The sequence below is a fragment of the Mus caroli genome, chromosome 6, assembly GCF_900094665.2.
Source record: "Mus caroli chromosome 6, CAROLI_EIJ_v1.1, whole genome shotgun sequence".
Taxonomy (NCBI): Eukaryota; Metazoa; Chordata; class Mammalia; order Rodentia; family Muridae; genus Mus; species Mus caroli.
Window position 1 is genome coordinate 37,218,141 of NC_034575.1, and position 18,665 is coordinate 37,236,805.

Here is an 18,665-nt window from a genome sequence, read left to right on the forward strand (position 1 = left end):
TTGGTGGGCTATTAAATCGAATTATTTTACTATGTTGTTCTTTGCATCTGTGTTTGTCAGAGATACTGGTCTATAGTTAGTTTTTGTTGCTGTGTCTTTGACTTTGCCAACCCAGTAATTTTGGGTCACCAAGATCCTCTGTGGGGAGCCATGAAGAAGACCTTCACCTAGAGAGCCACAGCCTAATCTCCTGTAGAATATTTTTCTTAGCTCTCAGCCACAACTGCCACCAAGCCTGCATCCAGCAAGCTAAGGGCAATCTGTCTCCTGCCCCACCTCCCACCCTCATGGGTCAAACCAGAGCTCTCCTCACCCCTGGGCTAGGCACTGTCCCAAGACCAAGGGTCCCAGACTCTGTTCTCTGCTCTTTTTCAACTTCCAGCATGGATGTCCAAGGGTCTGAGAACCCCACAGGTCCAGCCTGGTCGCAGGCCTTTGGACCAAGAACCAACTCTGGCTTTCCTAACTCTCAGACTGCACTTTCCCATCCCTGGAGCTTTGCCCTGGTGCTTTCCTACAACCCAGTACTGCCCTGGGTGGGATAAGTGCATGGGATAAGTGCAGTCAAACTCTCCGAACTCCACATTCTGCCTCCCTAAGCAACTGTGTGCTGTAGCAGGGTGGACAAGGTCCTACCACCCTACAAACCTAGACTACTATACCCAGCAAAACTCTCAATCATCATAGATGGAGAAAACAAGACAAATCCAAATACAAACAACATCTATTCACAAATCCAGCCATGTAAAAATACTAGAAGGAAAACTCCAACCCAAGGAGGATAACCACATCTAAGAAAACACAGGAAATAAGTAATGAAGTCCCTGGATATTCCTGTTGTAGTAGGCATTGGAAGGGGTGTTAACCTCAATGGTCTTGGTGTGGCAGGCCTCTCATGGGTATCATTTGATCAGCAAGTCTATATCATTCTGCAACTGTAGGACTGATGAAGGTGGGAGAATGGGCATCCATAGGGGATAGCGGGCTGCTCAGAGCAGCTTGGAGTGCTCTAGAGAACTCAGACAGCAGAGCAGATGAGTGGAGGAGGGGAAGCTAACCTCTATAGTTCAGAATCTACAGGACTGATGAGTGTAGGCAGAGAGGTAGTGGAAGAATGGAGATCCACTGTGTGAATGGCAGACTTCTCAAAACTTTTGACCCTAAATTTATCCTACAAGAAATGCAGGGACCAGGGATGGAGCAGAGACTGAGGAAATGGCCAACCAAAAAACTGGCCTAACTTGAGACCCATCCTATGGGCAAACCCCAATCCCTGACACTATTAAAGGTATTCTGTTATGTTTGCAGACAGGAATCTAGCATGGCTGTCCTCTGAGAGGCTCCATCCAGCATCTGACTCAGATGGATCCAAACACCCACAGCCAAGTGGATGGAGCTTGGGGACACCTATGGAAGAATATGGAGAAGGATTGTGGGCTTGAAGGAGATAGGAACTCCACTGCAAGACCAACAGAGTCAACTAACCTGGATCCCTGGGGCTCTCAGAGACAACCACCAACCAAAGAAATACATGGGCTAGATCTAGGTCTCGCACATCTATGCACCTGCTATGGAACAGATGTGCAGCTTAGTCTTCATGTGGGTCCCAAGCAAATGGAGCAGGGGCTATCCTGAAAGCTGTATGTGGGATATGTATCCTGTTTGTGGAATATGTTCCTCTAGCTGGACTGCCTTGTCTGACCTCATTGGAAGAGGATGTGCCTAACCCTACAGAGACTTGATGTTTCCTGGTGGGGGATACACAGGACCTTCCACCCTCTCAGAGGAGAAGGGAGGGGGAGAGGCGGAAGGATTGTGGAAGGGGATGGCCAGGAGGGGGGGTTAAGAGTTGGATGTAAATTGAATAAATACTAAAAAAGGGGGGGGGGTAATATAATTCTGGTATTGAGATGTGAGACCTTCGGGGTATGACTAGGATTAGGTAAATTATTAGGATAAATTCCTCTAGTGTGGCACACACACACACACACACACACACACACACACACACACACACACTGTATTCCTTGTCTTTTGTCCTGTTCACATAGACATCTTCCATGAAGAAGGCCATTGTAAGATTTGGCACTTTAACTTTACACCTCCACAACTGTATACCAACTAGCCTTGTCAGGTGGCTACCTCTAGTATTGTGTTATAGCAAAGAAAAACAGAGTGATGCATACTGGATATTTCTCTCTGAGTAGAGTGATTTTGTTTGTTCAGCTCAAGAGGCAGTTGCATCTGGCCAAGTGACCTTTTCTGAGCCAAATATAACATCAGCTTTTATTGTGGTTCCATGATATCTTGGGTTTCATATTGCTTCTTTTCTCCACTGAGAGGGAGGACACTAATTTATTCAAACTCCAGATATGGGCAGTCCATGTGCTCACAGATAGGCACTAGGAGAACCAGGAATGTTAAACACACAGCGTTGTCTGATCAAAGGGAGAGATGTATAATCTGCTTTCTACCCCAATGGCTGGGAGCAGATGCAGTTAGTAGTCTGTGATATTTACACTGTGTGGCTGGATCTTCTCCAAGACCCTTATCATGAGCCTGTCAATCTGTAAAACCCACCTTTATGGAGGCTGTCACATGTAGCCAACCTATAGAACTAATCTTTATTAAAGATTTCACCTGTACTTTACAATGATTTTTGATGCAGTCATATGTTAAGCCTCATTGTGCTCATGGATTGAATTATTTATCACCAGGAAAACTTCCTCCAAATTATGCTGTGCTTAAACATGCCTAAAATGAACTAATTGGGGTCAGACTCCTGAAGTTTGAATTAACACTAGCTACTTAGTTATGTTGACTCAAACTACCTTCTTGCCTCCCTCAGAGACCCTCACACCCAGAGGACTGGAAAGGAGAAGTCTGTCCAAATAGGAAATGGCATATTTCTATTAGTTATAAAGTCACAATGACCTGCAAGTGTTTTCTTTGGAAGATGATGTTTAAGTGAGAGAGGCCATGTTTGTTTTCATGTATATTTCTTTGCAGTCTAGACGTAGATGTCTTGATAGCCCAAACCATGTGACATCAGTTTTCAAAAGTTCTTGAACTGATTACTTCTAATAATCATTTAATCTTTGGAGATATAAATTTAAGGCGGTGTTATTTAGATATATTGCATGTATTTAATTGGTGAAGGCAAAGCTGTTGTATCTTAAGACCCTAAATCCATTCTTGCACAATATTGTGAATGAAGGTGTGTGTAAACATTTTCCTCCAACTAAAGCATACTAATTTGGGAGAATGTTAGAGACAGAAAATTAAAATCATATTGAAAAATACTTTGCTTCAGGAGAAGGTCAACATAAAATTTCTTTTTGACTAAAACCAGAAGAAGAGACTGAGTTTGCCCCATAGAGCACTTTCCATTATATTTAATGGGGAGAAGCTGTAATGTTTGTGAGTGGACACAAGGGGGAGAGCAAAACAGTAGGTGACACAGAATGTACTGTAAGGAGGGCCCATTCACCACAGAAATTACGCAATTCCCCTTACTTGGGTTTGTTACGTCCTTTTAGCAGTGTTTCTCAGTGGGAGGCTATTTGGTGGTTCACTTAGTGAGATAAAATACCAAAGTTCTGTTTTTCTGATACTAACCATCCATTCTGTTAACAAGTTAGTGACTCTATCCCATTCTGCAAAGGGCATAGAGGTAGGGTGGTTTTTGTCTTCTTTACAACTAGTAATAAGTACTTCCCTGAACCTTGTTAGGGTGACTTCTTACCTCAAATTGCATCCATCATGCTAGCAATATAGAAGGTTGGGTTTTCCTGTCCAATATAGTAACAATTCAGTTGGAGTGTCCTTAAAAAAGTTACCCCAAACTTAAGACCATCTTTCTCTAAGACTCTAGAGAACTCTCATTTTTGGAGGCTTTAAACCCTCTTGGGTAGGTGGAACAGGATGTTAATCATACCCTAAGGCAGTGATTCTCAACCTGTGGCTTGTGACCCCTTTTGGGGGAATCTAACAACTCTTTTACACAGATTGCCTAAGACTGTGGGAAAACACAGACATTTACATTGCAATTCATAACACTAGCACAATTACAGTTATGAAATAGAAACAAAATAATTTTATGGTTGGGGATGCTCACCACAACGTGAGAAACGGTATTAAATGGTTGCAGTATTAGGAAGGTTGAAAACCACTGGTCTAAGGTATGTGTGCCTTGGATAGATGACCTTTAACATCCAGTAATCATTTTCTGCTTGAATCCAGACTCCGTGGTCCAGAATCTGAGGAGGGTTTGATGGAGACAGAATCATGTATCATGTTAGTATGACAGCAGGTTGGCACTGTTCTGTCAGAAGGTCTGGAATCAAACTGCCAGAGTCAGAAGTTCAGCTTTTCTGTTTCTCATCTTTGTATCTCTATTTTCTCCTCCAGAAATGGGGACAGTAACATAATTTCTTATTTGGTACCTGTGGGAAAAAATAAACACAGAGCATTTTATTTTATTTTATTTTTTAACTTAAAAATTTTTTTTATTAATCATTCCATTTGTTTACATCTCAAATGATATCCCACTTCCCGGTTACCCCTCCACCACCCTCCCCCATCCCACACTGCCCTCCGTTTTGCCTGTATGAGAGTGCTCCCCCACCCACCCACCTTCTCCTGCCCTGCTCCAAGCTTCCAGCATCCTCCTACTCTGGGGCATCAAACTTCCCCAGGACCGAGGGCCTCCCTTCCAGTTGCTGTGAGGCAAGGCTCTGCTACATATGTATCTGGAGCCATGGATCCCTCCAGGTACACTCCTTGGCTGGTGGTCTAGACTTTGGGAGCACTGGGTGGTCAGGCGTGCCCCTTGACCACAACAACAGTGCTGGGTTTGATGTCTGCAGACATGATGTATCCCTAGGTGGGGTTATTCTGGTTGGCCATTCCTTCAGTCTGTGTTCCAATTTTTGTCCCTGTTCTTTCTTTGGACAGGAACATTTCTGGGTTAAAAAACTTTGAGATGGGTGGAAGGCCCCATCCCTTGACCAGGGACCGTGCCTATCTACTGAATGTGGTCTCCACAGGTTCTATCTCCCCCTTCTCTGTGCATTATGGCTAAAGTCAATCCCATTGGGTCCCAGGAGCCTCACGTTTCTCTGGCGTTTGGGACCCACCAGTGGCTATCCCCAGTTCCTCATCCCCCCTCCCCACTTATTTTTATTCGATTTCTTGACCCTCAGTACCTCTCTCACATCTCCTCCAGTTTCTGATACTGCCACCCTTATTTCCTCTTCCTCCTTTCTCACCCTCCCGTTTGTCTCCCTCTCCTTCCATCTCCCACAATCATCTTGTTCCCCCCTCAGCGCAGGACTGAAACATCCACCCCATGGTCTTCCATCCTTCTATGTTACATATGGCCAACACAGCTCATTTTAAACAGCAAACTGCTAGATCCTTGGTAGACAACACAGGCTGAAATACAGATTTTTTAGGTTGTTTGGTTTTAGTGAAATTGTATAATGACAAAGTATTTTTGTTTTGTGGTTACAGCCACCCCTTCCCTGCTAGTATAGTTCACTGACCTGATCCACAAATAACTAGTACAATTCAGAATGGCTCTTAATGACCATCCATTCACTCTATCTGTTCAAATGGTCTATTAAGGATCAGTCGAGAAATGAAAGCTGTATTTCTGAGGAGTCGACTATAAGGGTACCCTAAAGACTATATCCCTAATAAAGTTGTCTCCTGCATCTAACTTACATTTTCCTGGTTGAAACACACAGGGCCTTAAGTTTCTATCCCTGCAGGAACAAGAAGGCATTGTTCTTGCCTGAACTCCATTTCTAAGTGGAGACAATTTATTTTTAATCACTGTGATTGGCCTTGAACTGGTTTTCTGCAGTGAAACCACTTATGTTGGATGCTAATTTCCCATGGCCTACCTTTTCTGGTTGAGTAACTGAATATTGATATTTGGTCTGTTACTCTGGATTGTAATGGTAAATACTGGCTCTGAAGTTCTGTTTGTCTCCAGAGATGAGAGAATTCAATCTTAGACCCAAGAGACTATGCAACCTTGTCCCAAGTTATCCCTGATTGGTGAATAACTATGCCTACAGGCTATAGCTGGGCAGAAGAAAGATAGGTGGGGTGTTTGGTTCCCAGGCTTGGGGTCAAAGGAGAATAAGGAGGAGAAGGAAGAAGATGGGGAAAGGAGAGACACCCTGGGTTAGATCAGTAATGAAAACATGGCCATGAGGGCTGCCTGATTGGAGTTAAGAGCATCACAGATGGAACACAGCAAGTTATAACTCAGGGTTATTGATAGGGAAGTAGACATAATAGCCTGAAGGGTAGATATCTGTCTAGCTCTAGTGCACTAAAGGCTTATTATAAACATACAAGTTGTGTGTCTTTTATCTGGGAACTGAATGATCAAAGTCAGGATATAAACTATTAATTGTGATCAAATATTTACTATCACAATGAACACATAGTCATTGTGCAGCTGAACTCATGGACTTTTTTCTTGTTTGTTTTTACTGCTTCATTCTCTCCACCCACATGTAACCCTCAATAAAAATAATTTGATTTCTTACGTTATTCTCATGAAAGAACAGCAATTTTTATATATAATTATGTATTTAATTGATATGGTTGTCCCTCCACAAACTCCTCTCAGATCCTCCCCACCCAGTATCCACCCAAATCTTTATTCTTTCTTGCTTTCTCTCACAAAACAAACAGGCATCCAACAAAATAAATAAACAAATAAATTACCCAAAACAAAAAAGAAAAAATAAATAAGATAAAAGCAAACAAACTTGTATAGAACAAAGCAAACAGACCTGAATAGATCAAAACAAAGAAATAAGCAGAAAAAAGCAAAGAGCCAAAGAAAAAGAACAAGAAACACACATTGGCATGAACAGAAATCCCTTAAAAACACAAAATCAGAAATGATAATAAATAAGCAAAGACTTGTACAGTAAGAAAACAAAACGAACAAGCAAAAACCCCATTTAAAAAAGCAAAGCAATATAAGACAAAAAAAAATTCAGCTAATCCTTATAAGACAAAACAAGCAAACAACTAACAGCAACAACAAAATCTCCAAAAATATTATTGAGTTCATCTTGAGTTCATCTTGTGTTGGTCATTTACTGCTGGGCATGAGGCCTTTAGAGTGGCTTGTATATCCAGTGAGATTCCATCGGAAAAAAGCTAATTTTTCATTTTCAAGTGTTTTTCATTTGGAGATGGCTTCTGGGTTAGGGACGGGGACTTGTGTTTACTTCCCTTCTCAGTACTGTGACCTCATTGGGCTCAGAAATGTTCAGGCCTGTAAATGCCGCCCCAGTCTCTGTGTGGTCATAGGTGCATCAGTCCTGTGATGTTTAGAAGGCCTTTACTTGGTGTTCTCTATTCCTTCCTTCTGCTTCTTGTACTCTTTCCTTCTTCCCTTCCTCTGGGTTCCCTGAGCTTTTAGGGATAGGAATTGATGGAGACACCCCACATAGGCGTGTTCCATGGTTTCTCACTCTTTGTATCTTGTCTAACAGTGAGTCTATTTATCATCATTTACTTCTTCTTCAATGATGGCTGGGTGAGACACTGATCTGTGAGGATAGCAGAATGTTATTAAAAGTCATTTTATTACAATGTTCCTTTAGCAAAATAATAGTATTTGATTTGCCCCTAGATCCCTGGCCTATCTAATTTCAGGTTCTTGGTCACTTAAGTAGTATCAGAGACAGGTAGGTTTCAGTGGGCTCTAAATTCAATTAGATATTGGTAGTCACAATCACAAAACCACAGAATTCTTTCCACTATTTCACTAGCACGTTTTGCATGCAGATCAGCATTGCAGACTGAAGCGTTTGTAGCCGGGTTGGTGTTTCCCTTTCTCCCATGGTAGTGCTCAGAGTACCTCCAAGTACTGTGATCACTAAGTCATCAGGAGGAAAGGCTCTACATAGGCAGCAGCCCAAATTCTCCAAGTTCAGTGAGGTGTGTAGCTGTTGTCTTCAGCAACAGAGCCTTACTATCTGCTTGTGGAGAGCAACCTATATCATTGGCAATTGCCTGGGTTGCTTGTGGGTTCCCATGGGGACCCTGTGGCCAAAACACATGATTCTATGTCACTTATTCCTGGCACTGGAGGTTTCATTGATGATGTACAGAGAAAGAACATAAAGCTGGGTGGTAGGGAGGTGGGAGAATTTGGGATATGGGGAATTAATATGAAAAATTTTGAATAAAATACAGTGTATGCAAAAACACAATTAAAAATAAAAATGATTAGGATATTGTACAACAGAAGTAAATTATTAAATAAATAGCAAAGAACTTAAAACAGAAGCGATCCATTCCAGCACTTCTGTCCCCATCTCTCCATTCTTCCAGACTTCTTTTTCCTAAGAGATTATTTCAATTATGTTTTGAAAAAATATTTCTAGGGGCTAGAGAGATGGCTCAGCTGTTGTCAGCACTAGCTGCTTTCCCAGAGGACCTGTGTTCCATTCCCAGCCACCGCATGGCAGCTCACAACTCTTCTGTAGTCCAGCTTCAAGTCATTTGACACCCTCACACAGATATACATGCTGGCAAAACACCAATGAACATAAAATTAAAAATAAATAAATCATTAAAAATTATTTTCACAGCTATGAGTGATACACTTACATTATGAAACTTCAAAGTGTGGAATATGAGTATGTTATGAAATTTCTAAATAAAAAAATAGCCATCTCTCAACTGTCTCCTGGTTTAACTATAATGATTAAGGTCTTCAGCAATATTATCAAGCTTTTCTCCCTAATACCAAAGGTAACAACTGCTTCCAGTCTATCCACTAAAAGTCTATGACTTACACTTAAACACCTTGACCTAATTTACCTTCCATTACAAGAAGTAGTTGAGGTTAGAAGGTATGGACCAGATCTACCAAGCTGGGATCCTGTGCTCTCTTCTGCTACGAGTGAATCAAATCTTTCCAAACCAACTTGACTCTTTATATTGACAACAAAGGAGAACTGATGAGGCTTTGACCTAAAATAAGAAAGGAGCTCATGAAAGAGAACTAACGGAAGCAAACCAGTGCCCTGTACGGAAAGTGACCAAGCCAAAGTGTTGAGTGCAAGAGAAACCACAAGAAAAGCAGGATTCATATCTAGCATTTTCTTCATTTTTATTAGTTGAGAATTCTATACATGTATATAAGGTGCTTTGATCAAAACCATTTCCCATGTCCTCATTCATCCCCTATCCCCACATATCTATTCCCTCCTAAATTCATGTGTTTATTTAAAAGCCCATAGTGCTGCCTATATGTGTGCTGGTGTACAGCATAGGTAGCCTGTCAGGGACCACAAAGCTGAAGAAAGCTGACTCTCCTCCCAGCAGCCATAGACTGCCAACAGATCTCTAACTAGGAATGGGACTTCATAACTCCTCCCCCACTCATTCTGGGACTTTGTCTGAGCTCACTATTCTTCAATATTTTCTCCTAAATAAGATTTTTAAACACAGAACTATAATATTGTAAGCAGAAAAAAATTTGTTTTTATGTATACAAGCATAATCTGTGGGTATTGCAGCCACAGAAAATTTACCAAGAGCATAAAAACAAGAGGCAGAACCAGGGTCTCTCCTCAGGATTGAGAAGACACCATCACAGGGCTCTAAATCCTACAGAGAAGTGTGTGTACAAGGTTAGGATTTGGTTTGGTCTCTTAGATAACCCATTAATTCCAGCTTTAATTAGCTCCCTAGTCACCCCCTCCCATTATAATTAAGAATGCCACCAGTTTGGGAAATGAACTTCTTTGGTTTAAATATTTTTCCAAGGCTGGTTTCCTCTCAAGGCAGGTGAATCTTGAGGTAAAGGGAAGATTAATTGCGAAAAAGATTTAGAGATTCAATTTGATATTTAATCAAAATTCAGTAATGAACATAGGAAAGCAAGTAAAGAGCACAAACTTTCATCTATCTCTTGGGCAAATTTTGGTTAATATTATCAATCTGATGAGGATAAGATATACAATCTGTCATTGTTATGGACCTCTGTGAAACCTGACACTTTCTCTTTTCAGTCTTGACTAAAGAAGTTGTTTAACATCCATGCCATTTTCTCCTCTATGATAAGAAGATATTAGCTGATGGAAGATTATCCATGTAACTCAGAGAAAACGCTGTATGCAAGTCTTAGGACAATGCACTGACTGTTCCTTCTGTGTCAGGAGGCTTTAGTGACCTTTCATATAGCAAGTATCTTCTTAATGTTTTTCATGTACAAAGCATCTGCCAGGGGATACTGGTGGTATCTGAGGAAATGGTCCCTGAATTTGGGATGTGCTGATGGGATGTGGAAAGGGACATTCGCTAGGTTCATTTACCACAAGTAGCATGGAATGATATTTAAAACAACCCAAAATATATTTTAAAGTCAAACAGTGAGAAAAATAGTTAAGGCCATGAGTGTCTCAAGCCAGAACACAGTAAAGCTAGTAGTATGGACTTGCCTTATCTCACCCATTTCACCCCACCCCAATGCCCTTTCCCCACCCCAGCCAGCTCCATGGGCCCTACTACTCCCTCCCCATGTACATCCTCAGGGGGTGATCCTCCCAGGAAGGATAGCAGGCCAGGTCTTCAGCCACATCCTTCTGGATAGGCCAGCCCCAGGCTTCAAAGAAAGGAACCAGATTCTTCTGCACTTTTTCAGAGAACAACTTCAGCCATATGTTCATCTTGCACTCATTGTCTTCAGGGATGTGAAAAATGGTTTGGTATTCAGCAAAGAGGGTGATGAATGGTTCCCACCCAAAGACCTCTTGGAGCTGGAAAGAGAAAGAAAGGGAAGAATGTGGTATTGAATTTGCCAAAGTGACTGATGCCCGTGTTCACAGTCATAGGTATATCTGACTATCAGTGACTACTTTCTATCTATCATCAGCTTCAAACCCATTGTTTGTCCATTCCCCAGTCCCCTGTCTCCATACAAATGCTATCTCACTGGATCCCAATAGCGCTTGGCCATCAACCTTTATCCCTCAATCTAGTAAAGGTGTTCTCAGGAACCCTAATGTATAAAAATGTGTTAATAAATTACAGTTACTCTTACTAGCTCTATTTTTTAAAATGTGTTACCCAGACCATAAGCGCTTTCTTCAGCCTGACTGAGTTGAGTTACTCATCGACTGAGAACATATCTCATTCACTCTTCAAAATCCGTGAAGGGGAAAATTAGAGTATAGCCATCCAAGAAGCCAGGGCGTGCTGATAACTCCTGATTCTCAGTTCTAGATCTATCATTTAAGAGGGTTTTGCTTTTGGACTTGGTGGTTAAATTCTTTATAACTTATGAGCCCCTGTGACAAGTGAGCTTTATAGTCCCTCTGCATGGGATTGCAGTAGACAGTGCACCAGGTCTTCCATGGGCAGAAGCTTTGATGACTTGACATGTAAGTTGAAAGCACATTGTTGAGAAAGGGCAGAGAGAAATGCTTATCCACGGGAAAGAAACTAATCTTGTGACATCATTGTTCTATTGGTTGGTCATTATTTATTCAAACAGTGCTTTTGCTTCTAGTGGAGTAGTCAAAGCCTAAGAAGCTTGTTCATAGATTTATTTTCTACAATAGCTACATGTAATACAGTTGCCCAGTAGGTATACCCCTATCAGTATAAGAAGCTGTTAATAGTCACTCATCCCATAAAGATGAGGATAACAAAACAATGGCAATTCCTGAACAGTTATTGGGAGATGACAGATGAAGCCAGTGAGAGCAAGACTGGTGACAGTCTCAGTGATATCTGATGCAGAGCCTTCCCTCTACATCAAAGTTCAGGACATCACAGATAAATGTGCTATGTAATTTCTCAGAATTCTTTCCATTTTCATGTATATTCCAAAAATCATGGGTCAGGGAATGGGATAGGTGTCACCTTGATTATACCAGTATACAATCAAAGACATACCACCAGTGATCCACACCCAGAAGTGGTGGTAGTGGTAGTCTTAGATTTGTGGGAGTCATAGAGGAATTGGAGAACTCTAGGGAGGCAGGCTACTACATAATAAAGGAGTCTGCCCAAAATCATCTCCCTGAATTTGTGCTTGGTACCTGCAGATATGTCTCCAGTGCTGTCCAGACATTCCAGTTTTTCAGGGGTGCTCCCTTCTGAAGGTGTTCTTTAATTCTCTTCTCTCTTTCTTCAGGTTTCAGTTGAGGGTGGGCCTGAGCCCTGGGAATCCCCAGGACGGTCTCATGAACATAGACTGACCAAAGATTGCAGGTGGCCTCAGTTGTATGTGGGGGGAACTCCCAACCACTGCGCTGCTGATTGTGGCCCAGCTCATGGATGGGTCCCCACAGGCCCTTACTTCTTATGTTTGCCAAACTGACTAGCTCTTGCACAGACTCCACGTGGCACATGATGGGGTATCCTGAATGCATCCAACCTGGGAATTCAAGGAAAGAGATGCAACATGAGAGCAGGGTCTGCTTCAACTTTCTCCTTCCGTTACTTCCACTGTTGTGTTCCCACGATGCTGACTATATCTAGTGATTCCAGACTATCTGAGCTGGTTGGAAAGCACATGGATTTCCTCTAGTAACTGACTCCTTCCCAGATTCTCCTAACTGAGCTTTGGCCTTGTACTCACTCTGACCCTAAAGGGTAAGAAAATCCCTTACATAATTGTCCTTCCTGGAATTTGATGCTTTGTTATCTATGCTTTCTTTGCCTGCTCAATGCCCTATGTCTGGACTAGAGAAACTAGGGCAATCTCATTGCCCCCACCCTCTCAAATCGGCATTACTAACCAGATTTGCATACATACAAATAGTTTTGCAGGTAAGAATTTATCTTCCTTATATGAGAATCAGGACTCTGAATGATTTTCCTATATTTATGTTTCTTCTTGACAAAGGACTTGGTACCAGTACCTACTACAGGCATCTTTATTCACCCTCACCTTTCATTTTTCAATTCTGACTTATATCTGAATATTCTTTTTGAAAAGATCTTCACAGACACTGGTCATCTCCCGGCACTGAGTTTCTGGACATGTTTACTGACTTTGGCAGCTGCATCATGGAAGATGTCAGTGATTTGCCTTTTATTTGTAAACTTCTTCCACTTCCATCATGGTCCATGGTTTTATGTTCCCCCCTTGTACATTAATAACATAATTATGATCTACAACTCTTGGAAAGCACAATAAAGGTAAAGGAATAGCAAATGAACTTTGCTAACTAGGAGCACTCCCCTGAAGCACCCACCAGCTGAGAGCTGCACATCAGCGACAATTCTCTCAGGTCTTTGGAAAGGGAAGGGCTGGCCTGCCAGCCTGGCCACAGCCTGCATAATCTCATCCCAGAGTAGGAGCAGAGGCTCTGGATTCTCCAGAGTCTTGAGGCTTGCAGTTGGCACTGTCAGGATGACATTGTCTGTAGCCAGCTCTCCCCAGGGGCCCAGGTTCTTCTGGATGCAGCTCTTCCACTCCTCCAGTGATGTCTTACCTAGAAATACATAGCATGGAACCTGCCACCCATTTCTGTTTGAGGAGAAAAAGAGAGAGAAAGAGAGAGAGAGAGAGAGACAGAGACAGAGACACAGAGAGAAACTTGCCTTGAGGAGAGGGTTGGGAAGACAGACACAGAAAGAGAGAGAAATTAGAGAAGAAAGCATTGATATAACCTAAAATCATGCAGGTCCATAGGCTGCAGGTAAAGGATATGTTAATAGACCCCTCTGTTGTACCCAAAGTCTCCATAGACACAGGCTGATCCATCTCCTGCCTGCAGACTCATGTTGACAAGTTCTGTTTTTCTTTTCTCTACTGATCCTTGTTATTAATAACCCCACAGTCACCAAGACACCCACAGCTCAATCTTTTCTCAATGCCCAATGTACGCACCTAGCTTGTAGTATGGGGCAGGCACTGCGTTTGTGATGGTAACAGACACAGGGCCCAGTTGACAGCCTTTGGGCACGATGATGTACAGGAGACCACCCCAGAGGCAGGAGACTGACCGTTGGGTTCTATTCATACAGCACTTGTAAGTTACCACAGGGGCTCGAAACAGCTTTATGGCAAAGGTAAGGTCATCAGTGTGACATCCAATCTGCACCTGGACAGACAATTGCATCACATGAAGGGAAGTTCAGCACTCAAGAAGCATGCAGGACTTTGTTAGGGGCTTGGAGAGGGTAATGATTATATATAAAATTCTAACTTTTGTGAAGGATGCATACACTCTACAAAAATGTAGCACTACAAAGTCTTTTGGACTTCACAGTATGATTACTTAATTTTGGGGGATGTAAAAACAGTCCAACAATGGATTTTCATTTGATATGAGTGAGTGGGCTGATCACCAGGCATAACTGGTAAGGAGACTCATGGAGTCTCATTACCAGGCAGAATCCTGAGCTGTTATATGAAAACTTATACACTGGATGGCTCTGATTTAACTGAGGCATGGCATCCCACTCTACTCTTTGTGAACAGATACAGGCCCATCCAGATGCTACAGCATCCGACAAGGAGGCAGATAACTCATTCTCTGCTCTCTGCCCAGCTCAATCCTACTTGCTCTTTCTAGAGTCATGGGGTTGCCTTTTTGCCTTTGTCTGATTGAAGTAGATAAATCAGAGAGAGCCCCTAATAAGTTGGTGATGGTTGCACATGCCTTTAATCTCAGCACTTGGGAGGCAGAGTTTGAGGTTAGCAACTCAGGCTTCTGCTACCAGGAAAACTGGTGAGTGATGGTTTAAAAGGTCACTACTCTTCCTAATTCATAAAAACATGTAAGATTGTCACACATGGAAATTAGGCTTAGGAAAGAGCTTGAGTCACAAGTAGCTTGGACTTTCTGCTGTTCCATCTACCAGAGGGGCAGAATAACCTTCTCCTGGACTCCTGCTGGACAAACTCAGTAGGAGAGTTATGAACACCTGTGTGGTGTGGAAGAGTCTTGGCTGTGCTTGGGGCGATGCTGATTCTGGATGTCTCGCCTTACCTTCAGACCTGCAGAGGCAGCAGGTTCAGAGACAGAGATCTCGGTGCTTTGTCCTTCCAGGAGGTAGAGCCCAGTGCTCATCCAGACATCACTGTCACCTGGCAAGTCATAGAGGAGGCTGAGTTCTGTTATGTGTTCTTATATAGCCTGACTCTACGTGGAGCCTTCCACACATTCAACTCTCCTTCCATGAATTCCACACTTCCTGGACCCACTGATCCTGGGCTTAACTAAGCACAACCCTGGATCTCACTGTCCTGGAAAGATCTACTAAAGCATGAAGCTGCCCTTCTTGAGGAGCAGAACCTGGAAGGAAGTTAGCCAAATCCACCTTCTCCCAGGCCAAGAATACTCTGGGCATTCTCTGATCACTCCATACCTGGATTGGTTCCATTGATCTCCACAGTAATGGGGTGTTCTGAGGAGGAGAGATTGGAGGAGCAGGTCTGAGTGCTAAGGTTATGTGCTATCTGGGAGCAATCAGTCCCAGAGTGTGCCAGCTCTGTGGCTAGCTGGAGTATTGCAGCCTCATAGGAGTGACTGGACACTGGATTACTCTTGCTCACAGCTGGGAGGCCTGCCTGTCGCAGTATCTTCCTCAGGATCCGGTGCACAGATAAGTAAGCAGGAACTCCCTGTGCAGGAATCTGAAGAAAGCCTGCCCCATCTACTCCCAACTTTCCCGAATACCTCTTTTCCAAGTTCCCCTCCTTGTGGTTCAACATAGCCTGGAACTCAGAAAGAGCCCTTCGAAAGTGATAGTTTCTTATATCTATATGAAGGATAGGAAAACAATCTGGGCTGACTGTATGAGGCAAAATGCTGAGGCCAAAAGTATTGAGGATGACATTCCCAGGGAAACTACCTAAAGCAGAGCTGCCTGGGTTCTGGGAAGCCCACCACCAGGACTGACCACCAATGAGCAACCCTCCACCCTCTGCTACAAACTCCTGTATTTTCTTGGCCTCCTGGTCACTATAAGCTACACAGCAGTAGACACACATATCATCAGTTAAATGGGACTCCAGGCTGCATTTCAAGCCATGCTTCAACAATAGGGAATTCAGATTCTTGAGACTTGTGTTCACCCCAATATTATCTTCCTGACCTCTGGACAACCAGCGTATAGCATTGAGCAAAAAGGGTTCCATCTTAGGAGCACAGAGCATGGCCTCATGTGCAGCCAACACCACACGACCACGGCCATAGTGAGCAGCTGCTAGGAAGCAGCTAAGGTAGGAGTTATCGAGCCCCAGAGGGAAGGCCAGGGACCCATGCACCAACAGCTGTGAGGGGACACCCCCAGTCCTGATGTCCAACATAGAGATTCCATCCAGAAGCTGCTCCTGGTCATGTCTGAGCTCCTCCCAACACCTGGAAAGAAGATGAGAGAGATGAAGAAGATGTATTCAGTTAAGGAGCCACTCATTACAGCCCACTGAGTGAAGAAAAATGGCATAGTTTGTATCAATCTTCTGTTTCTTACCCATACTGTTTCGGAATTTAATAATGTATGCCTTATCAACCTAATGTTTTTTTCTTGACATCTCACAATTAATCACATATCATTGTTCATATTTGCTCTTGCTGGTGCTTCTTACATTTGAGGTTTCCATAGATTTGAAGAGAGAGCTAATGGTCATATTCATATACACTAAAATCCACATTCTCCAAATGAACCTTTCCAAGAATTCTTGATTAATCAGCCAAGTGAATATTCTGCCTCGAGGTTCATGTTTTAAACATTATTAAAGCATATAAACAAAGCTGTAAAACCCAGCAATCTGATAGAGCACTCCTACTATGCCTTTTCTGGAGTGGGTCTTCAGATGTAAGACAATAGAAATATCACACAAGGCTCCCCGCAAGCTTTCTCAGAAATGAACAAGTTACAAGTAAAAATTTTTTTTGCTTTACCTATTTATATAGCCATAATCTTTTAGAAATTTTCACCTAGGGCAGGTGAAATAGCTCAGTGGATAAATGTGTTTTTTTTTTTTTTTTTTGGTGATCTGAGTTCAATACCTGAGATCCACAAAATAGAAGGAAAGAAGCAACTCTTGGAAATCCTCTAACCATGCATGTGTACCCACACCAACATCCATGCACATCTGCCTTTCTCTCTCTCTCTCTCTCTCTCTCTCTCTCTCTCTCTCTCTCTCTCTCTCTCACACACACACACACACACACACACACACACGCATGCATGAACATCACACAATATTCTCTAAATAAGTGTAAAAAGAAATTTAAAAATCCTTAATTAACTATGATAAGAGTATTTACTACTCTTTACTGAGATGTGGTCAGCATAAAAATAATTTTTATAAATTTTTTTATTTCAGGAATTAAAAAAACATTTTATATAGGAGACGGATTAAATAAATCATATTAACCTTATATAATAAGTCAGTAATTAGATAATATTGGAAAGGCTTAATGAATGTAGAAATTAGACCCCCCCCAAGAGACTGAGTAACTTCTTAAAAATGCCAGAAATCATAAAACATTGAATTGTTTATTTTATGTACGACTGCTTATCTGTATGTACACCTGCGAGCCAGAAGAAGGCATCAGATCCCATTATAGATGGTTGTGAGCCACCATGTAGTTGGTGGGACATGCATGGTATGTACTCACTGATGAGTGGATATTAGCCAAAAAGTATGGAATGATACTAAGACCCTAAGAAGTTGGCAAGAAGGAAGGCCCAAATGAGGATGCTTAAATCCTACTTAGAAGGGAAAGCAAAATAATTATGGGAGGCAGAGGGAGCTAGTGACCTGAGTGAGAGAGGGGATGGGGAGGGGGAGGGGGAGGGGAAAGAGGTGGCAATATAAGGTATGCTTTGTGTTTGGGGGGAGACAGGAGAGAAATTCAGAGGGCCAGGAGAGCAAATGGAAATACATAGCTGTGGGCGTGATGGGGTGGAGGGTGTATGGTGGAGGGAACCTCTAGAAAGTCCCAGAGACTTGGAATGGGGGTGGCTCTCAGAACTCAATGTGGATGACCTTAGATGAAATGCCCAACAGTGAGAATATGGAACATGAACAGACCATCTCCAGTTGTCAGACAGGATCCCCAGTGGAGGGGTGGGGACATCAACTCATCTACTGCCTCAGACCCTCTGGGTCCCGTGCCTGCGTAAAACGGTTCTCTAGAGTAGATGGGCAAAGCTTTAGGACTGAGTGACAGACAGACAAACACACAAGAGAGGTGTTGAATCTGAATGTAATTTTCTGGTCGAGCTTAGACTAATTATATTACAGCAAATATCATAAATTGTAAAATATAACAGATACGGTACATTGAAGTTTCCCAGGTGCAAGAGGAGTGACTACAAAAAGAATTTGCAGGAACCAGATAAATGTTTATGTTAGGCATAAGTATCCCTCCAGATGCAAGAGGAGTGACTTTAAAAGGACTATGTTTACTTTAGAGATTAGCACCTGTTTCAGATTCACACTTTAGAGTTAATTGGGCTAGGGGGGTATAAACTCTTGCCTGGCTTCAGGAATAAAGTAGTGTCATGAACCTTGGAATTCTTAGGCCTTGTTAATTCTTATCTATGTCTGGAGAATTCCCATTATTCAGTATAGTATATTAATTTGCTCTTGGCATGGAATGTAGTCCATAATAAGAATTTTTATCTCAGTGAGAATATCA

At 42.4% G+C, this 18,665-nt stretch overlaps 1 protein-coding gene across 1 annotated transcript in view; it reads right to left on the reverse strand.

The window, feature by feature from the left end:
* Positions 1-10,555: 10,555 nt before the first annotated feature.
* Positions 10,556-18,665, reverse strand: part of Tcaf2 (TRPM8 channel associated factor 2) — a 21,860-nt gene continuing 13,750 nt past the window's right edge. Inside the window, exons 3-8 of the mRNA XM_021165630.2 lie at positions 15,379-16,373; positions 15,000-15,097; positions 13,895-14,108; positions 13,257-13,496; positions 12,096-12,433; positions 10,556-10,808 (exon numbers count right to left, since the gene is read on the reverse strand). Coding sequence (XP_021021289.1) covers positions 10,557-10,808; positions 12,096-12,433; positions 13,257-13,496; positions 13,895-14,108; positions 15,000-15,097; positions 15,379-16,373 — 2,137 coding nt within the window. The 3' untranslated portion in view covers position 10,556. The remainder of the gene's footprint in view (positions 10,809-12,095; positions 12,434-13,256; positions 13,497-13,894; positions 14,109-14,999; positions 15,098-15,378; positions 16,374-18,665) is intronic.